General features: G+C 46.3%; 2 protein-coding genes across 2 annotated transcripts; one reads left to right on the forward strand and one right to left on the reverse strand.

Moving 5' to 3' along the window:
• Window positions 1–5913: 5913 nt before the first annotated feature.
• Window positions 5914–7869, forward strand: LOC117587230 (4-coumarate--CoA ligase 1). Its single transcript, XM_034277797.1, has 4 exons — window positions 5914–6100; window positions 6171–6565; window positions 6642–6758; window positions 6827–7869. The coding sequence occupies exons 1-4, from the start codon at window positions 5951–5953 to the stop codon at window positions 7770–7772; spliced, it is 1608 nt and encodes a 535-aa protein (XP_034133688.1). The 5' UTR covers window positions 5914–5950; the 3' UTR covers window positions 7773–7869.
• Window positions 7870–8053: 184 nt separating this feature from the next.
• On the reverse strand, window positions 8054–8651 carry LOC117587255. Its single transcript, XM_034277832.1, has 2 exons — window positions 8487–8651; window positions 8054–8428 (listed from the first exon to the last, which is right to left on the reverse strand). Exons 1-2 carry the CDS (start codon window positions 8596–8598, stop codon window positions 8118–8120), a joined length of 423 nt encoding a protein of 140 aa, XP_034133723.1. The 5' UTR covers window positions 8599–8651; the 3' UTR covers window positions 8054–8117.
• Between the last annotated feature and the right edge of the window lie 1904 nt (window positions 8652–10555).

The raw sequence follows: 10555 nt of genomic DNA on the forward strand, positions 1-10555 counted from the left end.
GTTTGTCAAATGATGCCCGACAGGACATTGCTGCGGGAATAAAATAAAGACGAAATTAAGAGCATTTCGTGTGTATTTTATGATGAAAACCCCATCGCTGGTCAAAGGCAACCCAATGTTCGAACCAAGGAGAGGGGTGAGGAGTGCCTGCAGGGGAAATTCACCAAAAACGACATCATTTCTTCGGACCATTCGCAGTTGCATGTTTCAAGAAAATTGCAATAATTAAAATGCTTCAATTACCGTAAGAGTTTCCTTTTACGCTTTACTCTTTTTCTTTTTCTTGCTTTTCCTCTAACTAAACATTTTGTCGGACACAGGCAGAAAAGTAAATAAATAAGAGTCTTTCCTTTGCCTCAAATCAGACACATTTTGCAATCGCTGAGTTATTGCCACAAGGCACAAAAAAAGAGAGAGAGAGCGAGAGAGATAGAGAGAGAAAAACACGAACCAAAAACTAGTCGTAAAATGGAATAAATGCTTCGTTAGAAGGGCTTTTGTGTGTGTGTATGGCCAGTGGACATATAACGTATAATATAATATTTTGTTTGACACTCGAGAGAGAGAGAGAGAGAGAGAGAGAGTCTGAGCCAAACATATCTTTGCGCTCATAAATGAATGCTTTGTCCTGATTTCATTTATTACAGAGGCGACAGCCAAAATGACAAACCGCACGGCACAAGGAGGATGCTTAGCAGCCAAAAGACAGACACAATTTAATGAGAGTCGAATTTCCCTCAGCCCACAGCACTCCCACACATACGATACGATACTGTGTGTGTGTGTGTGTGGAAATTATTATACCAGGAGTCGAGTCTGCTCTATACGCATATATGTTTGTATATATAGAAATAAATTTGAGTGTTGATTTACATTTTTGATTTATTTTATTTATTTAAGCTTTGTGTGCCTCGTTTGCGAGTCGCTTGCTCTATGCCACACACATAATCGCACAACTACACCAAAAACCAGAGCCAGAGCCAGAGCCAGAGCCAGAGACAAAGCCAAAAGCCAAGGCCACAAGCAAAGCAAAAGCCTCTGAGCTAGCAGAAATATGGTTGGCAATAATTTTCATGCTCTCACTCGGCGTGCTCGTAGATTTTCTTTATTTGGTCTTTGGCCGTTTTGGCTGGCTATTTTTCTTTTTCCTTTATTTTGTTCGGGCTCTTGTGAATTTATCGCAGATTTGTTCTCTATGTAAGCGTTTTGTGGCTGCCTCCCTTCTCTCTCGAAAGTGCTGCATATGGACGGGGCAATAAAATAAACAAAAAATATGCTCCTAGACGCAGAGCTACTTGTGCTGGCAACGATCAATGATTTGTAGACAATTAATGCACAAAACAAACAAAGGCATGTGAAATTTCCACTCAACAATGCATTTTCTACTTAATTAGATGTGTGTTTGTCTGTGTGTACATAACTCTAGATTTAATTAGTGCAGCTTAATTATCTACATTCATCAGAGCTCATAAGATGCCCCAACTCTCATCGTAAATGCTCCGCTCGATAATTGGCAATAATCAGCTCTTAACACAGACCTCAGAGGCGACGCATAAACAGGTCACTAAAAGCAGACCTCAAATATAATTCTACTCTCTCCTGGCATGCCCAGTTTATTAGCATTCAAATTTTCGTGCTAATGGTCAGCAGCAGCGCCCTGTAATTATTTTCTTTGAGCTGCGGGCAATGGGATGTTTAGGGCAAAATGTATTGTTGTTTTAAGGGCATGGCTCTCTCTCTGTGTGTATTCCGGGCTTATGCAGATGCGGATGAGCATTAATTGGTGCTCCAGCCCATGCTAAAGAACACAAACAACAACAGAGCTACAGAGCATCAGAGATACACAGATACACCGAGTAGAAAACATCATCATATTGTGTTTAAGTTAACGAGCATTCACTGTGCACAGTTGCCTGAAACTGAACTCTGAACTCTGAACTCGGAGCACTCAGTTCTCTCTCTCTGTGTGTGTATTTTTCATAATTATGTGTGCGTATTACTCATAAGCAGCCACCTCCGCACACACACACTTACCCCACCGAACACCGACGCAAACAAGGACTCTGAATTATGCAGAGACTGAAATTCCAAGTCCTTGTTCTCAAACTGGGCAAACATTTGCCGTATATTACGACTCATTTAATTGATTTGGCCAAGAGCTGCTGCTGCTGTCCATATGGACCGGACATTCCTTTCATTTACTCCCCCGAAGAGGAAACAATTCGCAGAAATAATTCTGAATTGGTTTCATGAATTGTTTCATTTCCAACCGTCTATTAAGTGAGTTCCTTGAGAGCCTAGAGAGATGACTAATTAGTAGAAATTCAGCTGCCGGCCATGGGTAAATGTGGGCTTTAATCGTTGCTTAAATTTATCAATTTATGACTTGCTCGTGCCACACCCAGATGGTGGCCAACCAAGACGTCATTTCCCATTGTTTCCCCCACGTTTGGTGGCACGTTTGTTTGCCATGAAATTGCAGCCTCCCTTTGGGCCCGGCGCTGGTATGCTTTGGGATTCACTTAATTATAGATGCGACACGCACGCACCCAAACCCATGCTAGCACACATTCTCTCAGTGACCACAAGGCAGGCCCGCTCTTCCTCCTGCTTGTCCACAGTTCTGGGCATATTTATGCGGCTGTAAGGGCAGAACACGGAGAAGCATGAGGTATGATTCTGTTCCTGGGTCTGTGGATGTGGATGTGCCTGTGCCTGCGTCTGTGTCTGACGCCTGCTTCTGTGGGCAGCCATAAGGCAACAATTACCACAAATAGAATGCATGCAAATGACTGGGGGAAATGTTTTCAAAGAGCATCTCAAGAGTCTGCCAAGTGCGTGTGGCATTTTGTGTGCTCTGCACCTTTGGGCCATGTTCACTTTGAATCTCTTTCCATTAAATGTTGTAGCTTGGGCGAGTATTTTTGTGAATTTAAAATGAAAATAAATTACACAAAAACCCTCTGTGCTTCGGCAGGCAATTTAAAAATTTACATTCAAATTTAAATGAAATTGAAAAGCAAAAATTGATTGGAAGTTCCATTTTGCGGTGATTCGCGTACCATAAATTCGACACACACACACACACACACAGAGAAAACTTTACTACGATTTGCCAAAATCAAAGAAAATGCAATCAGAGAGCTTACAACATTGCCAAAACAATTTCAGACTTTTGCAACTTTTATTTTGAGCACTTTTTTCGGTACTTAAAAGAGAGTTTCAAATTGTAATATTATTGAAAAATAATAAACCCCTTCCGAAGACTCCCACCAAATAACCATTAGAGATCGAAAAGAAAGCTTATTTAATCCTTTCATTCGCATCTCGCATCAAAGAATTCTGGAAACCTGGGGAAGCATTTCATTTCAGTTTTTCATTTTCCAAACTAGTAAATGGGAACAGGGATTTGGAGTGGACTACACCTGCTGCACTTACCATTCACATCACACGTTCCCGCTGTTTGCTATTGTGTAGGGGTTGTACTCCCGTGTGGCACTCTCTCTCTCTCTCTCTATAGTTAGCCAAAGCCACACCGACAGGCTGCCAAAAGTTCACCAAAAATGTTCCGCCACTCCAATCTGGTCGCACCACAAAAAAAAGCGGAGAATATGAAACGGGTGCGGTGGAGCTTTGCTCAAACTAAATTTTGTTGTCAAAACTTCAATTGTTTTGGGCACAACATTTTGACAGCAGGACAAGGAAGGATGCAAGGAAGGATGCAGGTCAGGCAGGCAGTCAGGCGGCAGGCAGGAAAGGACGGATGGGCGATGGACGATGGGCGATGGGCGACTGGCGACCGGGAAAAACTTTTGCGGAAAAGGCCAACGTGTGAGTGAACTGAATTGGCGCGGCGTTGAGCGCACTTAACTATCACGACCACAGGGCGAACTTTGCGACACTTAACAACACTTGAGCGAAAACTTCTGCCCGTAGTTTTTGGGCTTCACTAACTCGTCTTGGGCCCACACGCACTTTGTTACACGATTAACAATCCTTTGGGGACATCTGAGCTGATAATCTCATCAAGGCATCATCAATTCTCTCATGTCTCTTTGGCACAAATCGAATTGCTTCATGGAATTAATGTTCGTTGCCTCAGAGTCTTGGGTTTTCGTTTAAGTTTTCCGTTCAAAGTGAGCGCCACTGCTGCTGCTGTTGCTGCTGCAACCGCTTCGTTGTAGGAATCACCGCAAACTGTCTGAGCAGACCCGAGTGCCCAGACAACCGACTGGTCGTACTGGCGTACAGCATCCTGCCAGCAAATTGCCGCCTTTTATGAATGGCGCGATGTTTTGGGTAACGTTTCGGCAATGGAACACTCTCAGCGCCTGCGCGCTGTTCGTATGCAAGATTTAGGACAGTTTCCAGTTGCCATCGGAAAACATCGAACACGTGGTGGCACCACCAACAAGTGTGATAAGACTGATAACAAGTGATAACGCGGCACACGGCAAATCTCACTATTTGTTCGCTATTTTGGTGTGTAAGGTCAGGGGCCCCACTGTGGCAGCCCTCACCAGGGGGGGAGCTCTCTCTCTCTTCCCTTGCTCGTAATTAAATCAATTTCTTATCACTGTTATCAGCTGCTGTCTTCAGGGGAATTGTATCTGCTTATCAGGCATCGGCTGTTTATTCAATTAGCAACAATTTTTCCACTCCACTGACACGCTTACGACGCGCGCGCCGCTTCAAATTAATTAGATTGGGACCCACAATGGGAGTAACAGTGCACAAAGCCACAGCGGTTTCCCCTTGCAGTTGCAGTTGCAGGTGTGAAGCAATCGCCTGCCCCCTCGCATGAGCAAGCAAAGTGACCAACGAATGGAAAAGCCACAGGAGCGGATACCGTAAACCGCCAATCAAATCGATATCGAAATATCCACACACCAAAGCACGAGCAGGGCTGTGCGTGTGTGTGCGTATTTTAAAGCTTTAAGTTGCAGTGCCCCTGCCCCTTCAGTTATCTTCAGTTATTTGCATGCCAATCACTGGAAGCATATTGGATGGCCCCAGAACCATTTGGGGTCCATTCGTTGCACCATTTTCTTTGCTCATTTTGCCTGCAGAAACCCTTCAGAAACTCTTTTGCTTGCTTTTGGCCAGCCAGCAGTTGGGTGGGAATGGGACTATAATGCAATGCAAATGTATGCATGCAGCGGAGCAACCACAACGGATGCGGAAGTTCATGGATGCTGCCACACACCATGCGAAAATGGTGCAACAGGGCGTGGCCACCCAAATTATTATGGCAATAAAATGAGGCACCCAACGACAAGCAAGCCCCTTTAAAAAGAGGGAATAGTATTCAGAGAGAGAGAGAGAGCCATGCCAGAGATATTTCTTAAAAAGTAATTAAATATTAATGCGTGCTTAATTTTGGGGAATTTTTTAGTGAATACGTAAGGGAAATGCTGTTGGAAAACCTAGAAAACCGAGAGAACTCGCTGGATCCAAACTAAAGCAACATTAAATCCCCTTTAGCATAAGATAAACACCAACAAAATGAGCCAAGGATTGGGACTTAACTTAAGCTTCTCGTTTTCCCTACTTAAATTTTCGATCTTTCAGCTTAATCTTGAACCTACTGGGGGGCTACAATTATCTTCTGTTTCCCACGAAGGTCGTCAAACAAGCGGATGTCCCCCTCAAACGGAAATTAAAACTTGCGAGATTAGCCGCAGAGTTTGGCCGACAAGAGGCAGCTGATGCCTCATCCATTCAAAGAATTCGAAGCAACCCGCTAATCTGCTTGGCTTGGATAAACTTTGGACTGCATGGATTCTCAGTCTGATAATGCTGCCGTATATGAAGACGCTAGATAAAGCTACACACAGGGTGCCAGAATGATTGAGTTTTGCAAATTGCCCCACCCTGTAGATATTTAGATATATAAAGACTGCTCGGCTGGTGGGCCGTCAGTAGCGACTTTCAATTTGACTCCAGCAATATGACGGCCAGGGCTATCTTTCCGACATTCTACGACAAGGAAACGAAGATCTGGAGCGGTGCACCCAGGGTCACGCTGTACGACTACAATTGTTCGATTGGCCAGGTGGTGTACAACTCGCTGAAATGTTGGTCCAACAATGTCCTTCAGGTAAGGGATAGACCCAGCGATGCTCTGGATGGACTGGGGTTCTGATGAGTTAACCCTATCTAAAAAGTAGATCACCGCCGACGATGACACAGTGCTGACCAATGCCGATGTGCTCGCATTGGCCACCCGCATTGCCATCTACTTGAAGGCCGAGGGTTTGACCCACGAGGATATGGTCGGAATCATTGGCAAGGGCAGCACCTATGTGATGCCCGTGGCCGTCGCTTGCTTCTTCAACACGACGCCCTTCCATGCCATCAACGTCAGCAGGGAGCCACATGTTATCGCTCGACTCTACTCCGTCACAAAGCCCAAGATCATGTTCTGCGACGCCTCCGACTATGAGACCATTAAGGAAGTCACCAAGGAATGGTCGCCAAAGATCATTACGCTGACCGGTCGCGTGGAGGGTGTGACCAGTGTGGAGGATTTGATAAAGCCACAACCCGCAGAGGCGATGTACAAGTGAGTGTGGGGGGCAGCAAGGTTTTCCACCTTTCAAGAACTCTGCCAAATCCCTTTCTCTTCGCTTCTTTGTTAGACCCACGCCCCTGGCTGTTGGCGGTGATCAAACGGCTGCGGTGCTGTGCTCCTCAGGCACCGCTGGCCTGCCCAAGGCAGTGACGCTCTCACATCGTCATCTCTGCAGCTGCACATCGTGAGTTGCCCTTAAGCCCTAACCCCAGCATAGACTCCAACTAATCGGCGTTTCCTCTGCTTGAACAGTTTCTGCTTCAGCTACGATGTGCTGTACACCAGTGCGGCCATTGATTGGATGACTGGCTTCTCGATCATGGTAATGAGCCTCAACTTCGGATTCACCCGCATCGTGTCCAGCCAGAACTTTAGCGCCGAGTGGGCCGCTGCCATTGTGCACAAGTACAAGGTCACCTGCATCGCCATGGCGCCGTGGCAGGCCTACGAGCTGTACACCAGTCCCCTGGCCACCGAGGAGACGCTGCGCAGCCTGAAGATCTCCTTTGTCATCGGAGGCTGGATATCGCTGGCGCTGCTGCGCAAGTGCCAGGAACTGTTGCCCAAGTGCTACATCATGTTCTCCTACGGCACCACCGAAACGGGCATCGTGACGGTCAACATTGATCAGACTCTGGAGAACTCTGTGGGCCGCCTGGGGCCGGGCATGAAAATCAAGATCCTCGACGAAAACCGACAGCTGCTGGGCCCACATGGTGTGGGCGAGGTGCTCATCGACATTGGAGTCAAATGGAATGGTTATCTGGACAACCCAGAGGACACTGCCGCCACCATCGAGGATGGTTGGATCAATCTCGGGGATTTGGGCTACTTCGACGACGACAACAACCTGTATCTGGTGGATCGCAAGAAGGATCTGCTAAAGTACAAGTCCAAGCACTACTGGCCCAACGAGATCGAGCAGATCATTGCCGAGCTGCCAGAGATCGAGGATGTGTGTGTGGTGGGTGTGCGCGATGAGCGCTATGGCGATGCAGCTGGAGCTTTGGTTATCCGCAAGGAGGGTGTGGAGATCACAGCCCAGAAGATCATCGATTATGTGGCGCAGCGTGTGGTCGTGGACTACAAACAGCTCAATGCCGGCGTTGTCTTTGTCGATCACATCCCAAAGAATGTCAACGGCAAGGTCATGCGGATTGAGGCACGCAAAATGTTTGATGAGCAATCTTCCAAGTGATTCCATCTCTACACCAATAGGGAATACCATCTATATATTTTTTAGCATACAAATTAAATGGCAGAAACACAGTTCTTGTGTTCGAATAAAAACCAAACTGAAATCGGTTCAGACAGTTTAGAATTTAATTAATTTTGATATCTTCCATCGGATTATCGCTGAAGTGCTTGGAGTGGACTGATATCATAAACGAGGTTCAAGGTGCAGAGTTTGATTCGTAATTAAAGTAGACACTCAAAGAATCTTATCTGAAAGATACCTCTGGCTATTTATCTACCGAAGATAGTCGGACAGCTTTATCAGCTCTTCAGTACAGGGGAAAGCGTTTCACTTTGAATTTTTACTCTAAGCTTTCGATTGTTTCTGCCGCGAGAGGAACTGCCTGAATGCGATCACAACCTGACTGGTGACTCCCTTCAACAGTGCCTCCTCCGAATTGGTGAGCTCCAGCTCCAGGCCCTGTGCCACAGCCTCTTCAGTGGCAGTCTCGCCGGAAACTTCAAGGCACACCTTTTCGTTGTTGAGGCCATCCAAGGAGTCACACACCAGGATCGTGTGCTGCCTCTCAAGCAAATAACGCAATGCGAAATGGTCGCCAATGATGGTATTGTCCTTGGCGCTTATCAAGTAACGGCCAACGATGCCAATTTGGGCGGCTGCAAAGCGACTTACATAGCTTGAAATTAAGTTCGGTGTGGCATGTACAGCACTCACCTGCATCGAAAATGTTATCGAGCGTGGGCCAAATAAAGCCTCGGAGTATCGTGAGCTTCCTTTTGGGACAAGATATTTGTGCGTAGTACATGGCATCTGTTAGACTCGACATTTTCCAAACGTTTTTGATTTGCTTCCTTCCCCCTAATGCGATGAATGAGTTCTAAAATATTCTGCTATGATTGACAGCTATTTCTATTGTATATATCAATATTTTTTATAATATTATGTTGCCACTTCGATGGGGGTTCCACCCTTTTGCATGGCTTGGTAAATCCCACGGAAACTGAAAATCTCTGCCATCACAAATGCAATAATTTAAGTTCCGGTTAATAGTGGCATTTTGCGTTTCCGTTTCTGTTTATCGCCATCGCTGGCATTTCCGCCGCTTGCCACATGCCGCATGCCGCATGCCGTCGTTCCCTGTTGCAATATGTTCTCGGGCTCTTAGTGTTAGTCAAGGGTCGGAACGGGGCGGCTTATGCAAAGTTTAGACCGTCCAACTCGTCCGTCTGTCCGACAGGGACACTCGACATAAAATTGCCGAACCGGAACCGGAGTAGTCGTGGCTTTGGCTTTGACTGTGGCTTTGGCTTTGGCTTTGGCTGTGGATATGGCCGAGGGCCTCGTCTAAGCCAAGCAAATTCAATGTTTCGTGTCCTGTTTTGTTTGCCTTTTCATGCAGGCGGAGAAGGAGAGGAGTGGTGGCGATGGAATTCTCTCCCTTTTGCTGTTCTGCATGGCACACACACACACACACACACACATGGCCTTCCCCTTTGTCCATATTCTGGGACACCCTTCCTCATGGCATTCTTAAGCGGGCAGCGTTGGCATCGTAAATTATTCAAATTTTAAGTCGTAAATAAACGCGCATAAACATAAGAACAATCGTTGCTGTGCGGCCGGCCTGCTTCTGCCATTTGCCACGCCCACGGTGCATCTTTTTCAGCCCTGTCTTCTCCCCCCCCCTGGTGGATTTTGTGTTGCAATTTTGCAAGTTTCGCTTGTGGCATTTTGCAGCATTTTTGGGCGCCTAAAACTGATACTTCCGAAAGTGTTTACATTTCGCTTTTAAAGTTTCGATTTAGTCCCCCCAAGTCCATGTGTGTTGGCACGCACGTGTGCCCCCAGGGAATTTTGTGATCTGCCACTGACACTCGTGTAATGTGTTCACGGGTTTTGACAAGAAGCGATTGCTAACCTTGATTGATTGATTGATGGACATGCCGCGTAAGAGGTTGGAGGGAGCAAAGAATAAACTATTTGATTGACCCCATAACCCTTGTCTTATCTTTGGCAAACAAACATTTCCTTTTCCTTACTCCAGAAAGCGTTAAATAATTTGCACCCAAAAAGTTTTCTTTTTGCTTTTTAAATTATACTTATTTATTAGCTGCTAAAATTTTGGGATTTTCCAACTCTATTTAGCTCTCAATATTAGAGCTCTGTGCCGAGTATGGGAGGACTTTAATCACTCATTCAGTTTCTAATTATGACATCGCCACAGTCTCCCCACTTCCACTCTCCCGCTTGCCCCTCCCTCCCTCTTCAAACGATGTTTACAGGCAATTACCGTTTTAGTGTTTCGCTGTCAACTCGAACGCTATTCCCCATTGTTTATTATCGCTCTCTCCCATTCTCCCTCTCTCTCTCTCTATCTCTCTTTACCAATGCAGTGCAGTTCGGCTTTTTGCGGTTCGCTTCGGCTCTTTCGGACTAAGTGAACGCCCAACCCACACACGCACACACACACATACTCAGGGCGGGGCTGGGCTGGGCTGGGCAGTGCAAGTGGATATGCGGTGGAATGGAATGAAGTGGCTGGCTGGGACGTGGCGGGGGAGTGGCAGGGGCTGCGATTCTTAATTGCATGGCTGCGAGCAATGTATCATCGCTGGAGCCATTTCTGTTCGCGTGCCGGAGATGCAGGTAAAAACGCTCGCTAATGTTGTAAATGTTTACTGCTGCTGGCTTATGATCCTGCCCTGCCCCCATGGCTGACACAAATTAGCGAGCAGGCCAAAAGTGCAGTATGATGTACATTGAACAATGTAGGCAGCCACTTT

Source organism: Drosophila guanche, unplaced genomic scaffold (genome assembly GCF_900245975.1).
Source record: "Drosophila guanche unplaced genomic scaffold, DGUA_6, whole genome shotgun sequence".
NCBI classification, from domain to species: Eukaryota; Metazoa; Arthropoda; class Insecta; order Diptera; family Drosophilidae; genus Drosophila; species Drosophila guanche.